General features: G+C 43.0%; 1 protein-coding gene across 1 annotated transcript in view; it reads right to left on the minus strand.

The window, feature by feature from the left end:
- The window catches only part of LOC132586220 (collagen alpha-2(IX) chain-like), a 77,893-nt gene that overhangs the window by 44,020 nt on the left and 7,049 nt on the right, over positions 1-26,824 (minus strand). The window contains exons 4-11 of the mRNA XM_060258218.1: positions 15,475-15,537; positions 12,015-12,068; positions 10,955-10,990; positions 8,380-8,403; positions 6,261-6,314; positions 5,487-5,540; positions 4,355-4,402; positions 2,984-3,040 (exon numbers count right to left, since the gene is read on the minus strand). Coding sequence (XP_060114201.1) covers positions 2,984-3,040; positions 4,355-4,402; positions 5,487-5,540; positions 6,261-6,314; positions 8,380-8,403; positions 10,955-10,990; positions 12,015-12,068; positions 15,475-15,537 — 390 coding nt within the window. The remainder of the gene's footprint in view (positions 1-2,983; positions 3,041-4,354; positions 4,403-5,486; positions 5,541-6,260; positions 6,315-8,379; positions 8,404-10,954; positions 10,991-12,014; positions 12,069-15,474; positions 15,538-26,824) is intronic.

A 26,824-nucleotide genomic window follows, 5' to 3' on the forward strand; every position in this document is an offset into this window, starting at 1 on the left:
TGCAAAACAGATTAATCTAAAAAAATAGCAGCTTGCCAGATTCATCAAGGAACAGGAATTTGAACCTGGATCTTCCACACCTAAACCTAGGAAAAATCAATAGCGCAGTAATGCTGCTGTCACTTCTGGGTTCACTTTGGAAGTCAATCGGTTGTTCTAAGACGTTATTATTCATATCAATTTATATTAGAATGTTCATCAGCCTTCGAGGATGTCTATGTACTTTTAAACTATTTGCTTGTCTCTTGGAGGCTAACCAAGGGCAAGGGAAATGGACCCTCCATGCTCTTCTACAGCTATACTGTATTATGGCACTGGAAATATACCGGTAAATATAAAAGCCCATCTCCAGTAAATCTATGGATTGAGAACTTTAGAACCCAATCAATATTTGAACACATGATATATAGACAACGATTGTGCATGGACTTATTTTTAAATATTTGGAAACTGATTACAGAAACTCATGTATAGATTCACCACCACTATATTTTTGTCTTTATGTATATCTTTTTCTTTTAACGTTTTTTCCCCAATTTTTTCTGGGTTTCCTGTAGGCAATGAAAAATAATTTAAACAAAAACAGAATTGACAGCATTGCCTCAGTACAACACTTTAGGATTCACTAGAAGCTATGTGAAAACCACAGAGTTTCCAGTTAAACACAGAGGAATGCTATCACTTCTGGGTTCATCCTGGAAGTGACATCATGGTGTTGCCATGCCCCATAGCTCCAGTCTACTGGCAGATGCCCGCTGCTGGCTGACAAGTGTATCCAATCAAGTCTCTATCCCACATTTAGCACCTATTTTTCAGATTCTGGGCATGTATTCTATTCTATCAACACACTATTGTATCAATTAACATAGGAATCATAATCAGTGAGTCCTGCAGACCTGTTCCACTAGTGGAGATACCATCCTCCAGTGAATGGAGCCTTCCTCTGACACAAGGCAAGAATCTGGTGTCAGTGGAACGCTCTTTCCACTGGAGGTTCTTTCTATCCCCCAGCTGCCATTAGTCCACCAATGGAGAACATTAAGGGAAACCACGTTTTATATAACTCTTATTGGGCTTGGTGGGCTAAGGTCTGGGCTATTAGACACCTCCTCCATATACACACATTATACTGCATATAGCATTATCTAGCTAGCTACTGAGGATGTCTATGCCACTCTTCATCCAAGGAGCTCAGGATGGCATACAAGGACCTCCCTTCCACCATTTTATTTTCACACAGCATCCCTGTGAGGTAGATTTAATGCTAAGACTGGACCACCAATGGCACAAGGTCACCCAATGAACCTCATGGAAAAGTACAGGTTTGAATTCAGATCTCCCCAGCCTGATGCTCTCTAAGAACTACTCCGTATTTGCTCACATATGGATATAATCCATTCATCAGATGCTCATGCAAGGCTAGCATTTAAGGGATTTGTTATTGTTTAGTCACCCCGCTGTACACACAAAGGTTAGGAAGGTGCAACCAGGGACATTTTTCTTAGTTACTGGCTGCACAGTACACTCAACGAATGAAAGATGGTGGAAGAAGTTGTCATCAAGTCACTGCTAACTTATGGCAACCCTGTAAGGTTTTCAAGGCAGGAGATAGTTTGCTATTGCTTGATTCTGTGTAGCTACCCTGGACTCCTTGAGAGTCTCCCATTCAGCTACCAACCAGGGCCAACCCTGCTTAACTTCCCAGATCTGATGAGATCAAGCCAGCCTTGTCCATTTAGGTCAGGGCTGTAGAAAATCAGCACAGCAAAAAGAAAGGGTCTACACCCTTTCAGTGCTTGGTAAACTTCTTTTCTCTTTGCAGGGAGTTTTTAAATAGAATGCATTTCCACCCAATGATCCTGCATGACCCTCCACCTGTAATCTAAGTCCCCTCTAACATCTCTGCCACCTCATTCCCCTCCCTGCGTGAACGAAAAGGGCCTTTCTGTGAATGCTTGAACAGTAAGAATGTTAAGTGTAGTCAAATTAGTCTGCAGTAGTAGAAGAAAACCTAAGCCCAATAACACCTTAATGTCCAGCATAATTTTCCAGAGTCTAAGCTTTCTTGCATCAAAGCTCACTTTGTCTGATGAATTTATTTTATTTTATTCACATTACTTATACTCTTCCTTGCTTACTGAGACTCAAAGCAGATTATACAGTGAGATTTGACTCATGAAAGCTTACACTTTGGGAAGTTTTTGTTGGTCTTTACAGTGCTACTGGGCTTGAATTTTGACAGCAGAGGTTGATAGCAAATTCAGAACAAAAACAATATGCTAGGAAATTTAATTTAATTTAATTTTTTATTTATATCCTGCCCTATCCCACAAGGGGGCTCAGGGTGGCTTACAGCAGTAAAAATAACAGATCAAGATTAAAAACCACATCAAGATTAAAACAGGATCACAAAGGCAAATTCTACAAAAACAGAGGCAACAAAATCAGGCAACATAATAACAATAGTTCAAATATTGGTAGCAAACCCATGCAATAGCATGTAGGCTGGCAGCTGTCAAGTTTCAACACAACAAAAGCACCGTGATGATAAGGTGCTGGGGGAGGCAATGGCTTTCAAAGCACACCTGCTGAATCAGTTGAACGCCTGGTGGAAGAACTCCATCTTGCAGGTCCTGCAAAACTTGGATAAATCGCACAGGGACCGCATCGCCAGCAGGAGCTCATTCCACCAGGTAGGGGCCCAGGCCAAAAAGGCCCTGGCCCTCGTTGAAGCCAGTCGGGTGTCTTAGGACCTGAGCAACTACCCTAGAACATCTCCCAAAGTCTTAAAGCAGAATAAAGGTATGCATTGTTTTGGTGCCCTAGAACAGCTTCTTGAGACTCCAAGAAACTGAACTTAAGAACTGAGACTATCCAGTGGGGCTTTCTCCCAGTGGTTCAATATTAAGCTATAAACTACTTAAAAGTTACAGTTTCTGTTACCTATGCCAGCAAAACTTAATGCAGGTCAGTCCTGCCTTACCTTCAGGCCCTGCAGTCCTTGGGGACCCTTGGGCCCAGGGGGGCAGTTGTTTGGACACTGTTGGGGAGAGATGATTAGAGATCTGTTTCAACCAATGTGCAACACAGCAGCTGAGAATGAGGGACTTGTTTTAGTAAGACCTTTTCCAAATCAGTAACGTGTTTCTGGTTCAAACATTACAGTTTTTAGGTGTACACTTAAAAATGAGAGGTGTAAAGGGAACAAACTCACACTTGGAAATATGTTTATCATGCAGGCATGTTCATCAGAGAGCCAGGAACTGCAGTAACTCCCCAGGGACTGTACATTCAGTCACAAACCCAGCTTTTGCTGCCATGTAATGTGTCAAAAAGGCCTTTGGAGTAAATACAGCAGCTTTAAAAAAGTGAGATCTATTTACATTTAAAACAGGTCTGTTCAACAAAAGCAAAAAAACTCAGGACATAGGGCTGCCAGACCTCCTGGTTGGGTGGGAGGCCTCATGCCATTAGCCCTTATTACCCACCACCACTCCAAGCAACAGTAAGAGGAAAATAAAAATAAAAAGTTGGCATCATGTGTTCTGTAACATCACTTTCAGAGAAAACCCACAAGTGATATTAAATAGATCTAAGAATAATCATAAACTCTGTTTTTACCAGAGAGTTTCTGTCAATTCCTAGAGCTACCCGATGCCTTCTGGGTTTCCGCAGAAGTGATGTCATGACACAGACACACAATATCATGTCCCCCTCCCTATGTTCCTGAAGCTCCAGCAAGTAGCCAGGTACAGGCTTGCAATCCTAGCAGGAAACAACTTTTTTTTAAAGCCCAATACAAAATAGAATACTTTCTTTAAAACAAAGCATATTGCAAATTTACATGTTGCATATTAGAACTTTTCCAAATGAATTCATCTATATAATTAAAATATCTGCTATTTATTTAACTAGGGAGGATTCTCCTTTCTAAATATATGCCAATTATGGGTTGGTGGGTCTCTCCTTTGCAGGAAATATTTCAAACAGAGGTTGATTTCCAGCACTGAGGAGGTGTTAGGTTAGATGGCCAGCAAGGACCCTTCCAATACTTTGAGTTACCTCTCTACTGGTTTAGATCATCAGAGAAGCTTAGAGTTATAATTTAAGACAATATAAAATTCTTAAGATTCCTTTTTAATGCCAACAAGATAAGCCACCCTGCCCCAAAGTCCAAACCAATAATTCAGAGAGGTGAATATTAATTGCTGTTAAAGGCTAGTGCAAACAGCAGGAATTTTGACAAAGAGATCCACTGCAAAATCACAAATGCATTGGCTGTATTTGCATCTACCCCTTCTCAGGTGGTGAAAAGAAAAGGGGTCACAGTGGGTACATCTTCAGGTCTCCTTACCAAGAAATCTGCACTGCCTTCAACTCCTTGGATGTGCCCAACAGGACCCTCGGGAAGAAAAGAGGAACAATCAAACAGCCATATGCAACTTAAGGTAGTTTCCAGATGGGTTATCTGCTCCAAGTTCAAATCTGTTGGGAAGTGGGGATGGGGTTTTTGCTTCTCTGCAGTATCACAGTGCATTTGTGCCCCTCTCAAGGTTTCCCTGGCTTTCCCCCCAAACCTGCTGTGCTCTGAAATTTTGGGAAAGGTCACAGTGCAGTCTGGATAGGTGCTGATAGGGATTTTCCCACTCACGTGGCAGCCATTTTCCCTGTCCCCCACAGTAGCCTTTTCTCCCCCCCCCCCCGGCCACCAGCAGTTTCTTTTATGCTTTAAAAATTGCCAGCAGAATAGAATTATAATAACATACTTTTATAACAATATTCGGAATTCTCAGCATCCGTTAAACAAATACATAAGCCTCTAACCTCTTCCATTACAGAGGTATGTCTTATATTTCCACAAGCAAAGGGACTAGAGACATACTTTTTTAAAAAACGGAAACTGAGAATTCAGAATATTGTCACAACAGTATATTGGTATACCAATATTTGAGTACCAATTTTTTTTGTGGGGGGGAAATAGGAAAACTTAGTGGATCAGGGGAAGGAGGTGGCCACCACTGGAGGACTGGGGCAGAGAAACTGTGAAAACCTGCCATGTGGGAGCCCCATTTCTCATGCTCTTTATCAGCTGCAGCACCAGCAATTAAGAAACCACACAAGTTCATCTGTATTTGGAAATCACCATGTTTTACACTGTGAAAAGCAGTAGGCTATCATCTGTTTCAGACAAAGAAGAGACTGAAGCAAGGCTTGAAAGTTTGTCACAAGCACAAAACGTAAAACAGAGAACTTGTGTGCATAGTCAACAGTCCCAGGAGTGGATCAGCAAGCGTAAGGAAAAAAATCTCTCTAATTATTCCATAATTTCTTATTCTTATAAAGGACTGCAGTTACACCACTTCAAGGGCTTTGTAGGCTACACTTGTTAGCTGAACCCACATTTAGTCTTCTCAACTCTACTACCAGTTCATCCACCAATTCTATGTTAAAGATCAGAAAACATGAATTAAAGGAAAAATACTTACAGGTTTCCCAGGAGGCCCTGGAGGCCCTCGTGGCCCATCTGGTCCACGCTCCCCCTGAAAAACAGCACCCACAAACACATATGTCCACAAAAGTCTTCTGACAGCAGTGAAGTGTCAGAGACAACCCGGAATACATAGTTTCTTCATGAATGTTGCTGGGAAAGAGAGCCCACAACTTCTAGCAATGGGGGGGGGGGGGGGGGAAATACCTGGAATTCCAAATCTGACCCCATTTGTACATTAAGTAGGTCAGTAAAGAAGTAAGCCCATCTTGCTGACTGCAGAGGATTCTGAAACTCTGAGGCAGCCTCAGGCTGTTTCCTCATGGGAATCTATACTTTACGCTAGGGGAACAACTCTTCTATAAAGAAAGAAAGCCTTCAGTTTGCAATACCTGAGCAAGGCTGTTAATGAGATGACATTTTGGAACTAATTAATTCATAGGCTTGCTGTAAATCAGAAGTGACTTGACAGCACATGACACAAACATAGGGGAACAATCACAAGACAGGATGCTTGTTCTGAGCAAACCTCAGAGCTTTTCCCCTAAACTGGATTAAAAATAAACTGGATTTGCTTCAGCTCAAAGAGCACTTCTATCTCCATGTGGACACGCCTTCTGTTGCCACTATGGGAAATGGGCGGAAGTTGACCTAAGGTCCATTTTCAGCTCTACCAGGGTTTTTTTCTTTTCTGCTTTTCATATATACTTTACAGCCAGAACAAAAGTCAGCATGACCCATGGGATATTCCCGCATCTAATGGATCTCTCACCTTTGGCCCCAGCGCTCCAATTTCTCCAGGAAGCCCAACTGGGCCAGGAGGTCCCTTAAAAAAAGAAACAGAGACAAGACATAGTCATTCACATTGTACATGAAAAGAAAATATGTTGTGATACGCTCAGCGCAATGCTGATTTCATTTTCAGAGACTTCCAAGAGGAGTGTGTCAAGAAGTTGACTTTGCCTAGCTTTTGCCTAGTTTCTTGGTTTTTGGAAATACTGGTTCAGGCTTTGGGCCTAGTAAAATCATAGAAGGCCTCTCTTTGGTAAATTAATGTTTGTATTTTCAGAGACAGAGAAATTAGAGATTAGACACAGGAGCAAGAGCATTGGGCCTAGAATCTTCAAGGCCAGGGACCAGGAGGGAGTTTTGCCTCCACATTCTATTTCATTAACCCACAGAGCCCTGGATGGGGGAAAGTGACTTGCTTGTGCCTATGTACAGCTACAGAATACATGGTCACACATCTAACAACACACCTGATTAGCTAGGTCATCTGGGCAGCAACACATTTGATTGGTCAACTAGACTCACGCCAACTGCTGGAAGTTTGGCATAAAGGAAGATAATTCATTCTAGCTTTGTACCTCTTCTTGACACCTTCTTCTTGACATCTTTGAGCCAGGTTGGGCCTTGTATGGCATGAACACCTGCTCTTTGAGTTTGGGCCTTCAAACTTTGTCTTTGTCAGCCAAGGGACATTGAAGTTTCAAGAAGGAACAGACTTGTCTTTGTTCAAAACTAAGTTTCCATTTATTGATTACAGCAATGCTATTCTCTACGCAGGTTCATTGATACTAATAGCGAAATGGGTACAAGCATAGGCATTTATGGACGCACATCAAAGCATAGGGGTTTTAAATCACTTCTCATAATAAAGTTGGGGCCCTTCCGCTGAAAGTAACCAGTTCACATATCTGTTATCTCCCACAAGCACAGCCTGTCTCTCCTCCCCTGCTGAGGCCTTGCTCGGCTCCGCCAGGCGCCTGAGAACTAGCTAGATGTTTTGCACTTCAAAGCACTTTTGCAGCTCAGTCACCCCCCCCCCCCCCCATCCACCTTTCACATTCTCTTGTGGCATTGGTGTTAGTTAAGCAGGGAGATGCAGGGTTAGTTAGCAGTAAATAAGCATTTCAAATAATAAAGCAAACTTCAAGGCATACAAACTGACAGTCTTACTCTGTGTCTCAGGTAACATCTGGGTTAGAGAATCAAAGCCTGAATAAGTACCTTAGGTTATGTATTTAGATTATATTATCTTCTCCTTGCTCTTGTATTTGTATATTTCTGCACATTTCATTCAATATATCTTGCTAATTATATCCTGTGATGTTCTTTGGGTTTTGGGGCTTCAATCCAAATCCAGTACTTTTGCCTTCATTGCCTACAGCTACCAGAGTAATTGTTTTTGGAACTCAACTTGCAAGCTTCCCACCTTGCAGGGTTGACGTCTTGATTAACACCCCAAAGGGCTACAGACTCTGTCCCTTGTTCTTTGGCTGGAGTGTTAGTAAAGGGTCTGGTAGTGGATTCTTATCCTAAGGTTGTGAGGATTCACTCCCCAGTACTTTGTTTTGCCTGAACTATAACCTTTAAAGTATTCTGACAGCACCTCCCTTGTGGCAAAATGTCAGAGTTGCTTCTTACAAGCTAGGAAGGGCAGATGATAGGTACTCTTGAGCAAATGGTGAACATGTGTAAAAATGCAGATGTTCCTTCACTTAACACTTTAGTGAATGCACTAGGAGAGCACAAAGTGCACTCACTGACAGAAGGGCATAACTCATCTGGAATTTCTTCTGGCTTTGTGTTTTCTAATTCTGGCTGCCAGGCATGACAGTAAAATTCAGTTCAGAACTGAGAATTGTTGAACAATTGGCAAGATTTATGAACAGCCTTGATCCAGGCTGTTGCTGCAACACCCTTGGGTTTTGGCCATCTCACTGAAGCCCCACAGTTCACAAGAGCCCTTCCCCCAGGCCCTTTCTGCCCTGCTCAGCAGTCAGCAGAACAAGGCTCTACACACACGCACACACACTCACATGACACAAATCAAGCATGGCCTCCCACTGTACCCGCCCCCCCCCCATCCTAGTGTGAAGGACACTTACAGGAGATCCAGCCAGGCTGGGACCCTGAAAGGAGAAGAAAACTTCAACGAATTATAATTCTTTGATGAAAAATTGAAAACTGAGAAAGTGAAGGCAAGGCAGAAATCTCAGGGAAGATCTGATATTTATTGTTTGCTTTCTCCAAAATGGACTGCTTCCACACAGACACAATTTTCATGTTCCTCTCTCTGTTGTGGCAAAGGCAGTGGCCTTCAAAATAGCAATTGAGAATCCACACATCCATTTTCTACATACTTTCCTTGCCTTAGTGCCTCATGACCATCATTTCCTCCTACTCCATCACAGCACTTTTTAAAAAAAACCCTGGGAACTGTGAGACTGCTATAGAATTATGACAAAGCCCTGATCACAGATTCAGTGAACACATGTATAACCTGCATGTATGTGCATAGTACATCTGTTTGTAAGAAAAAGTCAACAACATTCTCTTTATGAATGAAAATGCGGACCTGGATAAATATGGGATTTCAATTACATATTCAGATGTACATGTATTGTGTGTAACGTGAGAATTACTCAGTGCACATATAAAGAACAATCATGTTCACACTGTACACAGATTAAACGTGCATTCACTGCAACTTGCAAACATTCTATAACTTTCTATTGCAGCAGTGTAATAGTTCCCAATTTTTTTTAAAAAAGTTGCACTCTAGCCACATTTGTTGCAAAGTTATAACTCTTCATCCACACAATTTGCTAATACAGATGTTATGGAAAACCAACAATGCTGGAAGAAAGCCAAGGTGGAGCAAAAGATCTGCATGGAAACAACTCTGGTTCTATCTTATTAATAAGCATCACTGCGCTTCCAAATAGAGTTGCCAACTCTGGCTTGGGAGACTGATTAAGGTCAGTGCGAAAACGCCCCTAAAGTTTTGGGAATAGCAGGGCAGAGTTTAGGAAGAGAAGGGAAGTCTCTTTAAAATTTAAATTTACTGCCTCTTATCAGGCATCTTAAACAAACAAACAAAAAATTCTCTCAAAATTGTCTTCAGGTTTTCCTTCGTGTCAAGGTGAAAACTTCACCCTGAAGACCCATCAACAACAGTACTATCCCTCTCTCAATCCTCAGCTAGCCTCTGGTCTTTAGCATCTTTAAGGTGACAACCAGTTGTTTCTCCTGTTCTCTATCATATAGCATGTAGTTAGTTGTATGGCACACTATAGGAAAAGTGGAAGGCTTAGCACATCCAACCTCTGTTGAAATTTGTTATTAATTCCATTTTTCCTTGACTCCATGATATACCATAATCTTTGCTCCAAACCTGGCATTATCTCCAGAGGGACTGATCTCTGTAGTCTGGAGATCAGTCATTATTCTTGGTGAAGTTGGTAACCCTATTTCCAACAATACCCAGTCTTTACAACATCTTGATTCCCCATGCAGCAGCACATCTACTGCCATTATCATCTCCATACCCTCCCCAGCTCACTGCATAATAGCATAGTGAATAGGAGAAACTCCAACATTATTTGTAGCCCATTCCCAATCACATTTTACTCAGACATTACATCCAAATAAGTGTTGAGGACTGCAGTCCTAAATTTTACATATCTGTACAGGTATCAAACAGGAGCCACTGTGCATTTTTCTCCTCCCAGCTTCCCTTCAATCTTTGCTATCCATCTGACAGACATCCCAGCTCGCAATTCATCCCACCTTCCACAGGCCCCCCTCCTTTATTTTCTCTATCTTTAAAGCTCTGTGGACCCATTACAAAATACACTTTCACATCCCTACTCTTTTCCATTCTCAGTTTTAAAATGATTGTTTAAAATGTTGGGAAGCTGCTCCAAGGGAGAAGGGAGGGGAACAGGTTGATGACACCACTCGATCCCAATTAGGGTTGCCAATCCCCAGGTGGGGGCAGGGGCTCCCCCAGTTTGGAGGCCCTCCCCCCACTTCAGGGTCATCAGAAAGCAGGGGAGGGGAGAGAAATGTCTGCTGGGAACTCTATTATTCCCTATGGAGATTTATTCCCATAGAAAATCATGGAGAATTGATCTGCGGGTATCTGGGGCTCGGGGGGGGGGGGCTGTTTTTTGGGGTAGATGCACCAAATTTTCAGTATAGCATCTAGTGCCTCTCCCCAAAATACCCCCCACGTTTCAAAAAGGTTGGACCAGGGGGTCCAATTCTATGAGCCCCAAAAGAAGGTGCCCCTATCCTTCATTATTTCCTATGGAAGGAAAGTATTGAAAAGGTGTGCTGTCCCTTTAAATGTGATGGCCAGAACTCCCTTTGCAGTTCAATTATGCTTGTCACAGCCTTGATCTTGGCTCCACCCCTAATGTCTCCTGACTCCACCCCCGAAGTCCTCCTGGCTCCACCCCCAAAGTCCCCAGATATTTCTTGAATTGGACTTGGCAACCCTAATCCCAATCAACATTGTATAGAACAGCTTCAGCTCCTAAGAGGAAAAACAGGTTCCTCCTGGGAAGACTCCATTCCTGACCATGACAGGCTGACCATTCAAATAATTTGCAATGAGATATGCCCTCAGTGATGCCCTTTCTGGACAAGCAGGTATAATAATGAAAAGATACTTACTGGGAGCCCTGGAGGACCAACAAGTCCAGGCTGGCCCTGTGTCAATGAAAGAGTGATCCATTATTAGTGTTGCAACTCTGGGCTGGAAAATATTTAACTCCTAATTTAAAAAAAAAAAAACCTAAGTAAGCCCCTGTGCTATGAAAGAATGGCCACTGCCAGTGAACTGGAGATAAAAAAACCACAGAAAAACCTGCCACGTGGAAGCCCCTTTCCAGTATGAACAACTGCACAGTATGAACAACTACAGCTGTGATGGAGAAACCCTGTGAAAAACACCTTCCTCTCTCTTCCAGTTTTCTTCTGCATATGCTACCAGTTAATTTTACTATTGCTGCTGTTTTGCTCCTCCAGAGCTAAGCATAAACACTGAAAGGAGGTCTCACACTGGGCTTTCAGAAGGCTTTCTTCAAACTGAGACAGCAAACAGAAAAGGGAGAAATCTGATTCCTTCCATAGTGTGAGTGCAAAGACATAGGCTCAGATTTAAGTCACAAGTGTGACGATGACCTTGTAGTTGCCACAAGGTAGACAACGCCATTTTAAAGACATTTTCAAACGCCACAGAGGCTCGATCCTGATTGGGCCTGCAGTGTGGTACCCTTGTTCTCTTCCCCCCCCCCCCCCCCCCGAACACATTTTAGCACTTAGAAAGCACTGGGAGAAGGCAAGAGCACTGTGCTGTGGGCCAGATCAGGATTTGGCCCTCAAAGCATTTTAAAATGTCTTTTAGATGGTGGCAGTGTCCTCATGGTGCCTACAAGGACTCCATCATGTTTAGTTTGGCCCTAAAAGTGTCAGGGCCCCGGGACTTTGGGCTCTCTGACCAGACATTGTAAGTTATAAGATATCCACACATCAAACTGCCTTGAGCATTCCATCTAAAATTGAGGGTTTGTATCCCTCCCTTCAAAGACAGCACTGTGCTGACATTACATTGGTTGCTTGCTGGTCTTGGACCATAGTAATAAAGTGACCATTACATTGCCAATTCAGCTCCGCATAGTTCCCAGGTCTCCTAGGTTCTGCAGATAAGCCCCAACAGAAGAGAGCCACTTACTTTGGGGCCAGGTCTCCCAGCAGGGCCCGGTTCCCCCTTTGCTCCTGTCAGGCCCTGTAAACAAAAAGAAGAGTCCATTACTATCATGTAGTCCACTTGAGGGATGTCATCTGGCATTTGTCAGAGGAATCAAGCAATGAAAAATAAGAACAGAGCTGGGAGTTCAGATTAATGAACTCGACTAAAGCTGTGGAAATCTGGGAAAGGAATAGCAGGGAAATTACAGGTTTAAAAAATGAATTATTCCCTGACCAAGATAGCCCAGGAAGGCCTGATCCCATCAGATCTTGGAAGCTAAACAGGGCCAGCCCTGGCAGGTATTTGGATGGAAGATCTCCCTGGAATACCAGGACCGGAAGGCAGAGGCAGGTTGTTTCAACCCACTTCTCTGAATATCCTCCATGCCTCAGTAGGGATTGCCAGAAGTCATTATGACTTCCAGGCATGGATGTACACACATACATAAAATGCAAAAAATTACAAAAAAGACAGGGATTCCTTAGGAAATCTAGCATTGTATACTAACCCACCCACCCCCAAGAGAAATTCTGTCTAGGGGGCTTTCATTGCAAAACCAAAAGAAATACTCATTTTTTACAACAGGCAATCATTGTGCTTAATGCATACTAATGATCTTTATTCACCAGGTATTCTTCTAACCGCTGTTCAGATACCTCTCTTTAATTTGCCTTTAAAAATACAATGATCACTTGAATTGCTAGAATTGCCATTCCTCAAGGTTCAGCCCTCTGATTCTATCTCTAGATTAGGGATGACAACTGCGGTGCCCTGGGATGCCATGGTGCCTGCTATCAGCTTTCCTGCAACCTGCCAAGTGTTTTGAGAAAGTCAGTGGGGCCAGGTGGACTCCTGCCCAATAGGGCTTTTTATTGCCCATTTGAGATCTGATTGGCTGTAAAGCTAAAATGCTGTCTTAATCAGCAGCTGCCATTATAGTGTTGGTTTTATTCCTTCTCTCTAACTTTTCTTTCCCAGTGTATTTTTAAAATTTACCCCGCTTATCTCCTGCACTTCAGCTTCTCAGGTAGAAGGACATCATCCTATGTCAGAATTCAAAATGTGTCTGCAGGCTCAAAAAAAGTTGGAGACCAGGGGGTTTTTTGTAGCAGGAACTCCTTTGCATATTAGGGCACACATCCCATGTAGCCAATCCTCCAAGCGTTTACAGAAGGCCCTGTAATAAGAGCCCTGTAAGCTCTTGGAAGAATGGCTACATCAGGGATATATGGCTTAATATGCAAATGAGTTCCTGCTACAAAAAAGCCCTGCTGAAGAGCCAGTTTGGTGTAGTGGTTAAGCGCATGGAGTCTAATCTGGGAGAACCGGGTTTGATTCCCCACTTCTCCACATGCAGCTGCTGGGTGACTTTGGATCTGTTACCAATTCTTGAAAAAGCTGTTCTCTCAAGAGCAGTTCTCTCAGAGCTCTCACAGCCCCACCTACCTCACAGGGTGTCTGTTGTGGGGACAGAGGAAAAGAAAGGAGATTGTAAGCCACTCTGAGACTCCGAGTGAAGGGCAGGTTAAAAATCCAATCTCTTCTCTTCTTTTTCTTAAATCTCTAACTGGTATTGGGAGGCAGTCTTTTCTGCACATTCTTGGCAATTTATATGTGTGAACAAAAGGAGAAGGAGAAGGAGAAGGAAAAGGAAAAGGAAAAGGAAAAGGAAAAGGAAAAGGAAAAGGAGAAGGAGAAGGAGAAGGAGGAAAAGGCAAAGGAGAAGGAGGAAAAGGAGAAGGAGAAGGAAAAGGAAAAGGAGGAGAAGAAATTGGATTTATATCTCACCCTCTGCTCTGAATCTTGGAGACTCAGAGCGGCTTACAATCTCCTTTATCTTTCTCCCCCACAACAGACACTCTGTGAGGGAGGCGGGGCTGAGAGAGCTCTCACAGAAGCTGCACTTTCAAGGACAACTCTGCAAGAGCTATGGCTGACCCAAGGCCATTCCAGCAGGTGCAAGTGGAGGAGCCGGGAATCAAACCTGGTTCTTCCAGATAAGAGTCTGCACACTTAACCACTACACCAAAAGGCTCACAGATAGCTTCTGCTGCACAGCATGCTTCTTCTGCTATTAAAACTTCCATTTGCACAATGGTCAATTGGAAATTACTGATCCTGCACAAATGGAAGTTTTAGTGGAAGAATAAATGTGCTCTGCTGCACCAATCTAGCATGCACACAGCTTGTTCATAGGATCCAACCCAATGTCTCATATGTCAAATTTGGACATCTCATCTAAATAGCAAATTGGCATGAGAGAGGGAAACAGGGTGCATGGAATCCCACAGGACATTTCCCAGTCCTTCAGGCAATGTTATGGAGGATCACTAATGTGACATCTGGTTTGATCCACCGCCTTTTTCTAGCCATGAGGCTAGAAGAAACTGAAAAATGGGAGTCTATAACCAAAATGTTTTTCTTTCACAGTAGGACAAAAATCCCATTAACTCTTCCTGCTTTTCAAGGCAGAACCTGGCCATTCTCAAGTCTGAATTAGCCTCCTGCCCAACCAGGCTGTTCTAAAGCTACAGCCTGGAGATCAACTCTTTCCTCCTTTCTCTGAAGATTATAGCCCTGATCACGTTACAGTGAATGCATGTACATCCTGCCTGTACAGGTGTACATCTGTTTGTAAGGAAGTGCCAACATGCATTCCCTTTACAAATGAAACTGGAGGCTAGTGCCTGGATAAATGTGGGACTTCAATCACATGTTGAGCTGTACATACACTGAACATAACCCAAGAATTACTCAGTGCATATATAAAGAAAAATCAAGTGTATACTGTACACAAATTGTGCATGCATCCACTGTAACTTCTGAACAGGGCTTGTACACACAACCTGGTTGTCTTCAGTCACATGACCAGTGAACAAATACACACACCAGTCTAATGTGCAGAGTTGCCAGGATGCAGCTGACAACTCTCAAGAGATATTTGGGGATGGGCCCTGGCATGCCAGCATTGCTCCAGTACACTGGTGGCACTTCTGTTAAAAATTGGAAGTGATATCTGCTCTGGTATTTACAAAAACAATGGTTTTACTATAGAGTTATTGTAAATGCTAGAGTGTCTACTATGTCATTTCTGGTTTTTCCTAGAAGTGGTGTCAGCATGCTGATGTGACACTGGTGCATGCCCCACTCTCTCCTGCAAAGAATCAATGGGCAAAGAGCAGGGATGCTGGGAGGTCTCCTGCTATAGCAGGTCTGGCATCCCTACTGAAATGGTACAGTACAGAGCATTATTGACCTGTCTAGACTGCCCATTGGAGGCAGTTGATGAAGTGGAGGTACCAAAACCGGTTGTGAGAATCAGGCCTCAGAGCCAGAAGCAACAAAGGGAGTCTAGGAAAGCAGAACGAAAACAGAATGCAACAAGACACACAAACCACTGCATCGGAGGTGGAGGTGATATCTAAGGGGGTTTGTTACTCACATCAATGCCAGGTTTCCCTGGAGGGCCATCTGAACCTGGAAGGCCTGGTTCTCCTTTAGCACCCTATTGAAAAGAAACAGATGGAAAATTCAAGAAATTTCAAACAACAAAAAGAAAGAAGACCACAGCTGCATGGTGAGTAATGGTGAGGGACAATCCTGCTGGTCTTTGGGGTGCTGGTAGGGTTGCCAAACCTGCACTGGGAAATTCCTGGAGATCTGAGGGTGGAACCAGGACTAGTTCACCTCTCAAAGCAACCGTTTTCTCCAGGAGAGCAGAACTCTGTAATCTGGAAATCAGTTGTAATTTCAAGAGATCTTCAGGCTCCACCTGGAGTTTGGGAATAGGATTACCACGTCTATGTTGGAAAATTCCTAGAAATTCTGGAATTAAGAATGCTAGCCTCCAGGTGGGACTTGGGGATCCCCAGAAATTACCGCTCATCTCTTGACTACAGAGATCATTCTCTCTGGAGAAAAAGGCTGCTTTGGAGAGTAGACTCTACAGCATTGTACCCCACTGAGGTCTGCCAGGCTCTAACCCCAAATCTCCAGGAGTTTCTCAACCTTGATCTGGCAACCCTAACCGCCCCCCCCATCCCTCACCAGCAGCTAGGGAGGACCTGGCAACTCTAGTGTGTAGCCAGGGGACGGCAGAGTTAGAAAAGAGGAGAGACATCAGTGAGGTGTAATGCCATAGAATCCACCCTCCTAAGCAGCCATGTTCTGCATAGGAGCTGATCTATGTTGTCTGAAGATCAGCTGTAATTCCACGAGATCTCTAGGACTCACCTATAGATTGGCAACCCCACCTGAGAATCTTAATCATGTTATCTGTATAATCATAGATGACCTGTGTCATGCTGGCAATTTGACTCTTGCTATACTTCTGGAAAGCAAGGTATCTTCCTCTATTTTAAAATACAATAAACCAGAAATTAAAAGCAAAATGAGAGACATGAGTAAAACAAAATGTTCACAGCAAATCACACCCCATTGAAAAACAGCTGCAGGAAAACAGCAATCAAAGAGGAGGAGGCATAAAAACAGCTTATTGGTCAGTAGAGTCCTGGTATAAAAATGTTTTCACCAGGGCTTTTTTTGTAGCAGGAACTCCTTTTAGGGCTCCCAAGCTCCAGACCCGGGTGGGGGTTCTCCCACTCAGGAGGTCCCCAACCTGCATTAGGCCAGCGGGGGGATCCCCTCCTGACGTTGCCAGTGCAATGATGTCACTCGCAACTCTATAGAGTTTCCTTCCCAAATTGCTAGAGTGTCTGGGGAAACTATAGAGTTTCCCTGGAAGCTCCTAGAGTGGCCAGCATCCAATGTGCCTCCATGATGCTGTCACTTGCGAGTAACGGCATCACGCTGCTGATGTTGGGAGGGGATCCCCCCACTGGCCCAATGCGGGCTGGCGGGTTAGGGACCTCTCGAGTGAGAGAACCCCCACCTGGGCCTGGAACTTGGGAGCCCTAAAAGGAGTTCCTGCTACAAAAAAAGCCCTGGTGAAAACATTTTTATACTAGGATTCTGCTGACCAATAAGCAGTCTTTATGCCTCCTCCTCTTTGGTTATTGTATTCCTGCAGCTGTTTTTCAGTGGGGTGTGATTTGCTGTGAAAATTTTGTTTTTGTTACCTTAGTTTCCCTCCCAAATTGCTAGACTGTCCAGGAAAACTATAGAGTTTCCCTAGAAGCTCCTAGAGTGGCCGGTATGCGACGTTGCTGGCACAATGACATCACTTGCAAGTGACGTCATCACACCGCATGCGCTATACACACATGGAAAAAGTCCCCCTCCAGAGGCTACAGGGGACTTGGCAACCCTAACTCCTTTGCATATTAGGCCACACACACCCGATGTAGCCAATCCTCCAAGAGCTTACAGGGCTCTTAGTATAAAGGCCTACAGTAAGCTCCAAGAGGATTGGCTACATCAGGAGCGCGGCCTAATATGCAAAGGAGTTCCTGCGACAAAAAAAGCCCTGGTTTTCACCTGAAAATAAAAAGAAAGGTCAAGAGAGAAAAGGTGTTCATTAATGAGGGACCATTACAGAGAAGGCCACGCCTCTGCTGCCCATTCTACTTCCATAGGTGTGGAGGGAGTACACAAAACAAAACCTGTGACAGTTCCTATAATAGCAAATGTTCCTTCAGGTCCCGGTCAACCTTATAGGGCTGTTACAAGAACCAGTAAGGCTGAAACCTCTATGAAACTCAACTCCTGGATAAGGTGGTTGCAAGACTTTGGGTATAGTATTGAAATAATAGAATGGGAAAAAATTTGGAAAGAAAATTTGAAATTGACAAAGTCTTCCATCCTTAAAGAAAATTTGTTTAAAATAATATATCATTGGTATTTTACCCTGGAAAAGTTATCCAAAGCTTACCCTAATGTTTTAAATAAATGCTGGAAGTGTAAAAAATCTATATATCATATGTGGTGGAATTGTGAATTGGCCAAGAAGTATTGGATACAAATATCCTTATGGAGTCAGAAAATCTTAAAAATTCAAATCCCTCATGTACCGGAGTTATATTTATTGAATGTTTGTAAAATCTCAATATCCAAACATGAGAAAAAACTTCTCCTTCATATTGTGACGATCGCCAGGATATTGTATGCCAAATATTGGAAAACATGTAAAATACCGAATAGAGAGGAATTCTTACTGAAACTATTAGAGGCTGCAGAAATGGATCTGTTGACCACTAGATTGAGAGATGGAAATATTGCAGAATGTGAGGAAACTTGGAAACCTATGTATGATTGGGCAAAACATTTGGGAATAGAATTGATAGAGTGAGATCTATGTAGCGAAATTTATCCGAATGTTCCTTTAGATGTTAGTTGTTTAAGTATGTGGTGTTGTTTTAGTGGTTTGTATGTTTTGTCGTTTGTTGTCAATAAAAATATTTATTGCAAAAAAAAAAAGAAACTCAACTCCAGTACATTTGGATCTCAACAATACAGGGCTGTGAATGTTGGTAGGGGTAGGGCTTAAAATGTAACATGACTCAGAGGGTTTTCAACTCCAGCTTGGGAAATTCCTGGAGATGAGGGGCAGGGGGTGGAGGGTGGGAAGGGACCACAGTAGGTATCCACACAGTCCACTTTGCAAAGCTGCAAAATCCTCTGAGGGACTGATCTATGCAGTCTGGAGATGAGTTGTTTTCCCAGGAGATCTCTAGCATCTGGAAGTGGCAGCCCTAACACAGATGGGGATGGTGCTAAATTCTTCTACCTGCCTGCTCTCACCCAAACAAAACCCTGTTAGAAACTTCAGAAGACCCATCTAGAGAGTAATAACTATAAAAGATATTGGGCAGGCATAGTCAGCTCCAGGACGGAAAATACCTGGAGATTTTGGGAGTGGAGCCTGGGGATGGTGAAACTTCAGTGGGCATAATGCCATAGGGTCCACCTTCCAAAGAACCCATTTTCCCAGGTAAACTGATCTCTGTCATCTGGAGATCTGCTGTAATCTCAGAAAATCTTCAGCCCCTGCCTGAAGGTTGGCAACCCTAAGTGGGCCCAGCCCAATCCTGGCCCACAGGATTACTATCACTGTGCCTAGTCTGGCATTGATGGAATGCAGCAAAGCACTCTGAATACTTAAAACATGCTCTATAAATGCTCACTATTATTCATATTATTAATGATTAATAGTTGATTCAGACACCAGAGTTAAGCTATGCACATTTGCTGTGTTTTGATGCTGTTTAATGGGACATAAATGGGACCTCTTATTAGTTCTAATTTATATTATGCAGTGTTAAATAAGTGTTAAATAGCTGTAGCTATAATGCTAATTTCTGCCCTTTGAAATGAGGTGGGCTATAAATTCAAATTTAGGATGTGTCCCTGTGTGTTACACACATAAAATCACAGGCCTTGCAATCTGGGTTAAATTAATCCAGGGTAACTATTGCCCCCCCCCTCCCATCTTTACATTCCCTAAACCAGATCAAGAAACTCTGCCCACAGGAAAGAAGTCTTGGGTGTGTGCTCGATGTAAGGAGCTTATGGTACTCAGGGAACGAGTTCATACCCTTGAGGCCGAGGTGACTGACCTGGAGAAACAGAGACAGTAAGTTAGGCACTCGGAGAAGGCTCTCGGGGACGTAGATGAGCCCCACTCTGAACGTGGCAGCCCCGTAGCTGCCAGGGAGCATGAGGGTTGAGAGGGAACAGGGCACCATGCTGAGGATAAAAGGAATGCGCCCTCAGAAGGGACCTCTTCTTCAGTTGGTGAGCGGGTATCCTTTCACGCCAAGGAACCATTCCTGGGCAGGGAGAGAGGGAGTGTCTTGGTAGCTGGTGATTCGATCCTTAGGCAAGTAAACAGCTGAGTGGCAAAACCGCATACTAACTGTATGGTGACTTGCCTGCCTGGTGCGAAGGTAGCGGACATTACGTATGTTGTAGATAGGCTGATAGACAGTGCTGGGGAGGAGTCAGTGGTCGTGGTGCATGTTGGCACCAACGATGTGGGGAAATGCAGTCATGAGGTCCTGGAGGAAAAATTTAGGCTGCTAGGCAGGAAATTTAAGGCCCGGACCTCCAAGGTAGCCTTCTCAGAAGTGCTACCTGTTCCACGTGCAGGACTGGAGAGACAGGCACAAGTCAGAAGTCTCAATGTGTGGATGAGACAATGGTGTAGGAAGGGTTTAAGTTTGTTAGGCAGTGGGATGCTTTCTGGAACAAGCAGGAGCTGTACAAAAGAGATGGTCTCCACTTGTCCCCAGATGGAACCAAGCGGCTGGCGCTTAAAATCAAAAAGGTGGCAGAGCAGTTTTTAAACTAAATCTTGGAGGAAAGCTGACAGGAGATGAAATGTCTCTGGTTCGGGAGGACTCATCTCAAAGAGAAGAAAAGTTAGCTGTTAGTTTTCTACCGGATAATAGATCAGAGTTGTCCACTGAGATGGTGACAAACAGTATGGAGCGTCTGCCAAAGTCTCGAGGCAGCAGGAGGAAAGTTGCAGACCTAACTTGCCTGGGAAATTATAGATGTTTGTATACAAATGCTAGAAGTGTTCGAAGTAAAATTGGTGAGTTGGAATATTTAGTGTTGGGGGAAAACATAGACATTGTGGGAATTTCAGAAACTTGGTGGAATGGGGAGAATCAGTGGGACATGGTGATTCCTGGATATAAGTTATATCGGAAGGATAGGGAGGGAAGGGTTGGAGGTGGGGTGGCTCTGTATGTCAGAGAGGGTATACAGTCCAGTAAGACTGAGGTCAAAGAATTAGATTCCCTTCTAGAAATGCTTTGGGTCAAAATAGAGGGCCCAAAAGGAAATTTAACTATGAGAGTTTATCGCCCACCAAATCAAAAGATAGAGGATGATTATAATATGATGGAAGGATTAACGATAGCGGCTAAACATAAAAACTGTGTTGTAATAGGTGATTTTAACTACCTGCAGATTGATTGGGTCAATATGTGTTCAGGTCGAGAGAAAGAGATTGAGTTTCTAGATGCTCTCAATGACTGTGCTATGGAGCAGATGGTCACAAAACCTACCAGGGGTGGGGCAAGCCTGGATTTGGTCCTAAGTAATGCCCAAGACTTGATGAGAGATGTAAAAGTGATCGCACCGCTTGGGAGCAGTGACCATAATGTTATTGATTTCACCATTTGTATAAATAGGGAGTTGCCCCAAAAGACCAGCACAACCACGTTTAACTTTAAAAGGGGTAAATTCTCTGAGATGAGGAGGCATGTGAAGAGGAAACTGAAAGGAAAGGTCAGTCAAAACCCTTGGGGAAGCTTGGAGGCTATTTAAAAACAATCCTAGAAGCTCAGGTAAAATATATACCACAGGTTAGGAAAGGCACAAACAGGTATAAGAAAAGGCCTTCATGGTTAACAAACAAAGTAATGGAAGCTGTAAAAGGTAAGAGGGACTCCTTTGAGCGGTGGAAAGCTAGTCCAAGTGAGATTAATAAAAGGGAACACAGGCTGTGGCAAATCAAATGCAAGACTGTGATCAGGCAGGCAAAAAGGGACTATGAGGAGCATATTGCAAAAAACATAAAGACCAACAATAAAAATTTCTTCAAATATATTAGAAGCAGGAAACCAGCCAGGGAGGCAGTGGGGCCCTTGGATGACCAAGGGGTCAAAGGATTACTGAAGGAGGATAGGGAAATGGCTGAGAAGCTGAATGCATTTTTTCCCTCAGTGTTCACTGTGAAAGATGAGTGTTTGTGAAAGATGAGTGTGGAAGTGTTTGCCCGCTGCAGAACCACTAATTTTGGAAGGGGTGTTGAAAGACCTGAGTCAGATTGAGGTGACAATAGAGGAGGTCCTACAACTGATTGACGAATTAAAAACTAATAAGTCACCAGGTTCAGATGGCATACATCCAAGAGTTCTGAAAGAACTCAAAGGTGAACTTGTGGATCTCCTGATGAAAATATGTAATCTTTCATTGAAATCTGCCTCTGTTCCTGAGGACTGGAAGGTAGCAAATGTCACCCCCATCTTTAAAAAGGGTTCCAGAGGAGATCCGGGAAATTACAGGCCAGTCAGTCTGACTTCAATACTGGGAAAGTTGGTAGAAAGCATTATCAAGGACAGAATGAGTAGGCACACTGATGAACACAAGTTATTGAGGAAGACTCAGCATGGGTTCTGTAAGGGAAGATCTTGCCTCACTAACCTGTAACAGTTCTTTGAGGGGTGAACAAACATGTGGACAGAGGGGACCCAATAGATGTTGTTTACCTTAAGATTGGCTATTATTACGATATAAGTTGTTAATATTAGAAGGTGCTAATCTGACAAGAGGATGGCATTCCTACATTTGGTACAGTTCTCCAGCAAAAGATAGCAATTTTTTCAGACATGAGATAAGAAGAGCTTTATTTAAATCATGGATGGAAATAAAAACTCAGATATATAAATATACGCCCAAATGGCTTTCACCAGTAGAGGCATCTTTACATCCTAATCTGTACCTCTGGGAAGAAAATTATGCCTATGATTGTTTATTAGATTATAAAGGGGAGTTAAACTCTGAGGAGCTTTCGAAATTGGATTGGTGGCTTCAATTACAAATAAGATCTAGATACAAAGCTGACAAAGGAAAAGGTTTTAGAAATAATTTGAATGAATTCGATTCCATAATACTAGAGTCAGATCGAAAACTTGTATCAAGAATTGGTTATTAGAACAAAATTATAATTGGTTATTAGAACAAAAAATGCATGAGGAAACGGTAAAAGAAGCTTGGGTGAGATGGATGCAAGATTTTGGATATAGTATTGAAGTAACAGAATGGGAAAAAATCTGGAAAGAAAATTTGAAATTGACGAAATCGGCTCTCTTTAGAGAAAAGAAGCCCGCCTGAAAGCCACCAGGGAAAGGGCTTTCTCCGTTATGGCCCCCGTATGGTGGAATCAGCTGCCGGAAGAGGTGAGGGCCCTGCGGGACTTAGCGCAGTTCCACAGGGCCTGTAAGACGACCCTCTTCCGGCTAGCCTATACCTAGCCTACATTTAGCTAGGATAACAACCGGAGGAAACTGGCCAGCCATCTGTTCACAGGAAACTGAATTACTCTGTTTTAATGTTTTAACTGCTTAAATTATTTAATTGTTTTACATTTGAAATTGTTCACTTTTAAGTTTGATTAATTGTTGGAAGCCGCCCTGAGCCATCCGTGGGAAGGGCGGGATATAAATCCCAAATAAATAAATAAATAAATAAAATTTATACAAAGTAATTTATTGTTGGTACTACAGAAAAACTATCTAGAGCATATCCAGAAATATCGAATAAATGCTGGAAGTGTAAAAAAACAAAAGGTTCACTGTTCCATATGTGGTGGCAATGTGATATGGCGAAGAAATACTGGATCCGGGTATCTCTATGGATTCAAAAGATGTTAAAAAAGCAAATCCCTCATTTACCAGAGTTATATTTGTTAAATATTTGCAAAATTGAGACAACCAAAGTAAAGAAAAAACTTTTACTACATATGATAACTGCTGCCAGAATATTATATGCCAAACACTGGAAGACAGGTGAAATACCTAATAGAAAGGAATTTATGGTAAAAATAATGGAAACAGCAGAAATGGATTTACTTACCACCAGAATGAGAAATGGAAATCTTACAGAATGTGAGAAAACTTGGGAACCAATGTATAAATGGGTGAAACATTATGAAACTGTAAAATAGATTAAGATAAATGCACTAGATGATATCCTAACGTTCCTTTAGATGTTGTGGTGTGATGTTTGTACATAAGTTTTTATAATGTATGTTTTGATTGTTGGTGGATGGACAAATGTTAATAAACGTGGGGGAAAAAAAGATGTTGTTTACCTTGACTTCCAGAAAGCTTTTGATAAAGTTCCTCATCAAAGGCTCCTTAGTAAGTAAGAGTCATGGAGTAAAAGGACAGGTTCTCTTATGGATCAAAAACTGGCTAATTAATAGGAAGCAGAGAGTGAGTATAAATGGGCAGTCTTCACAGTGGAAGATGGTAAGCAGTGGGGTGCCACAGGGCTCAGTACTGGGTCCGATGCTCTTTAACTTGTTCATTAATGATCTGGAGTTGGAAGTAAGCAGTGAAGTGGCCAAGTTTGCAGATGATACTAAATTGTTCAGGGTGGTGAGAACCAGAGAGGATTGTGAGGCACTCCAAAGGGATCTGTTGAGGCTGGGTGAGTGGGCGTCAACGTGGCAGATGAGGTTCAGTGTGGCCAAGTGCAAAGTAATGCACATTGGGGCCAAGAATCCCAGCTACAAATACAAGTTGATCGGTTGTGAACTGGCAGAGACTGACCAAGAGCGAAATCTTGGGGTCATGGTAGATAACCCACTGAAAATGTCAAGACAGTGTGCAATTGCAATAAAAAAGGCGATTGCAATAAAAAAGGCCAACACCATGCTGGGAATTATTAGGAAGGGAATTGAAAACAAATCAGCCAGTATCATAATGCCCCTGTATAAATCGATGGTGCAGTCTCATTTGGAATACTGTGTACAATTCTGGTCACCGCACCTCAAAAAGGATATTATAGCATTGGAAAATGTGCAGAAAAGGGCAACTTGAATGATTAAAGGTTTGGAACACTTTCCCTATGAAGAAAGGTTAAAATGCTTGGGGCTCTTTAGCTTGGAGAAATGTTGACTGCGGGGTGACATGATAGAGGTTTACAAGATTATGCATGGGATGGAGAAAGTAGAGAAGGAAGTACTTTTCTCCCTTTCTCACCATACAAGAACTCGTGGGCATTCAATTAAATTGCTGAGCAGTCAGATTAAAATGGATAAAAGGAAGTACTTCTTCACCCAAAGGGTGATTAACATGTGGAATTCACTGTCACAGGAGGTGGTGGCAGCTACAAGCATAGCAAACATAGCCACACTGTGTGTGTGTGTATGTATGTGTGTGTGTGTGTGTATATATATATATATATATACATACACACACACACACATTGTCCACTGTGTGACACAGAGTGTTGGTCTGGATGGGCCATTGGCCTGATCCAACATGGCTTCTCTTATGTTCTTATGTAACTCTCTTTTACACAAAATACAGGCTGGACCCCCTAGGCAAATGCAGCAGGTGTTTCAGGTGTCTAATAATCCCACTCAAATTTGCAGTTCCACAGCCAGTGGAAAAATTAGAAGAGTGACTGAGCCCTGGAAGGCCCCCATACAAGGCTGCATTCAGCTGGGTAAGTCACACCTTGTGCATAGGGTTGCCAACCTCCAGGTGAGGGCCATACATCTCCAAGAATTACACCTGCTCTCCAGATTACAGAGATCAGATCATCTGGAGGAAATGGCAGCTTCAGAAAGTGGACACTATGACATCACATCCCCATTGAGACCCCTTCCCTCTCCAGGAATTTCCAAAGCTGGAATTGGTAACCCTACTGAGCAAATATGCTTGAAGGCATAGCAAAATTGCCAAGGTAGAAAACATGCTATGCTTTCCTGGTTACGTTTCAGGCTTATTAGTGAAATTTAAGGGCTGCCAAAACTGCATTTAGTGACCTCAATTCCACATAGGCTTGCCAACTCTGGGAAATCCCTCAAGATTCAAGGGCAGTGCCTGTGGAAGGACTGCACCTGGAATCTAGGGTACAACATGAAGTCTGCCCTCCAGAGCTGCCATTTCTTTCAGGGGAACTGACCTCTGTAGTCTGGAAATCAGTTCTCATTCCAGGAGAAGTCCAGGCCCTACGTGGAAGATGGCAACCTTGCCATGTAGTATTCCTTAAAGTTCTCTTCTGGGGAAACTGTAAGGATTTGATGGCAGGCCTCCAGAATTCTGGCTACGGGGAATGCATGTACCATACGCTCTACCATATTTACCATGGCCTCATGCCCTGTATTCTGAACCTTTTCCCTGACAAACTAGTCTCTCTTTCCCCCCTGCCCCCCTTTTCCTTTTATGGAGGAGATGTTAAATTTTTGTACATGTGAGTTCCCTCTCTTGGATCTTTACAATGGATAGAAAGATGCATCTCAAGTGTGCATGTATGTCAGTGCAGACACACAAACTAAGGCGCTACATGGCATGCATAAATTGCCACTAATGTGCATTTGGAATATTGATGACATGTTAAAGGGCAGCTATGTTTCATCCTTGGTTTTTACATCACTAAGGGACCGGGCATTATGAGATTAATTAATACAGCATAGAGCAAGAGCAGTGATGGTTCAGTTCAAGTGTCATGCAAAACCATGGTTCAGTTCAACCAGCCATGGTTAGCCTGGCTATCTGAGCGTGGACCACAGCACTAAATAAATGTTATTTTGGGGACATCACACTGGGATCTGCCCTGACCTGGATAAGCCAGGCTAGCCCAATCTTGTCAGCTAAGCAGGGTCAGCCCTGGAGGGGTGGCCTCCAAGGAATACTAGGGGCATCACACAGACATCACACGCACAGGAAACCACCTCTGAAACTTCTCTTGCCTTAAAAACAAGTCTAGTTCGCCACCTAGTGGTGCATAATGCTAAAAGAGCTGAAGCTTCTAGTGTAAGACAATCTTAGGCTCTCCTAGCTATACTACACACACTGCCATATGATAATTAATTTAAGTAATTAATACTGGGATCCAAAACCATGGTTTTGAAGCTGGTTTATTAACCACACTTACTCTTAACTCTGGTTTTGCATGATGTGTGAATGTGGATATTGTGGATGTTTCCAGGCCCTAACCTCCCTATTCATAGAGCGATGGTGACAAAGTCAGCATTTGTCAAGGCAAGATTTCAGGTATTTCTCTGCAATAATAATAATAATATGCAAGTTGAATCCTGGTTTTGCAAGAGCCTTCACATTACTTCTGAACCAAACTCAATATGCAAT

Source organism: Heteronotia binoei, chromosome 17, assembly GCF_032191835.1.
Source record: "Heteronotia binoei isolate CCM8104 ecotype False Entrance Well chromosome 17, APGP_CSIRO_Hbin_v1, whole genome shotgun sequence".
NCBI classification, from domain to species: domain Eukaryota; kingdom Metazoa; phylum Chordata; class Lepidosauria; order Squamata; family Gekkonidae; genus Heteronotia; species Heteronotia binoei.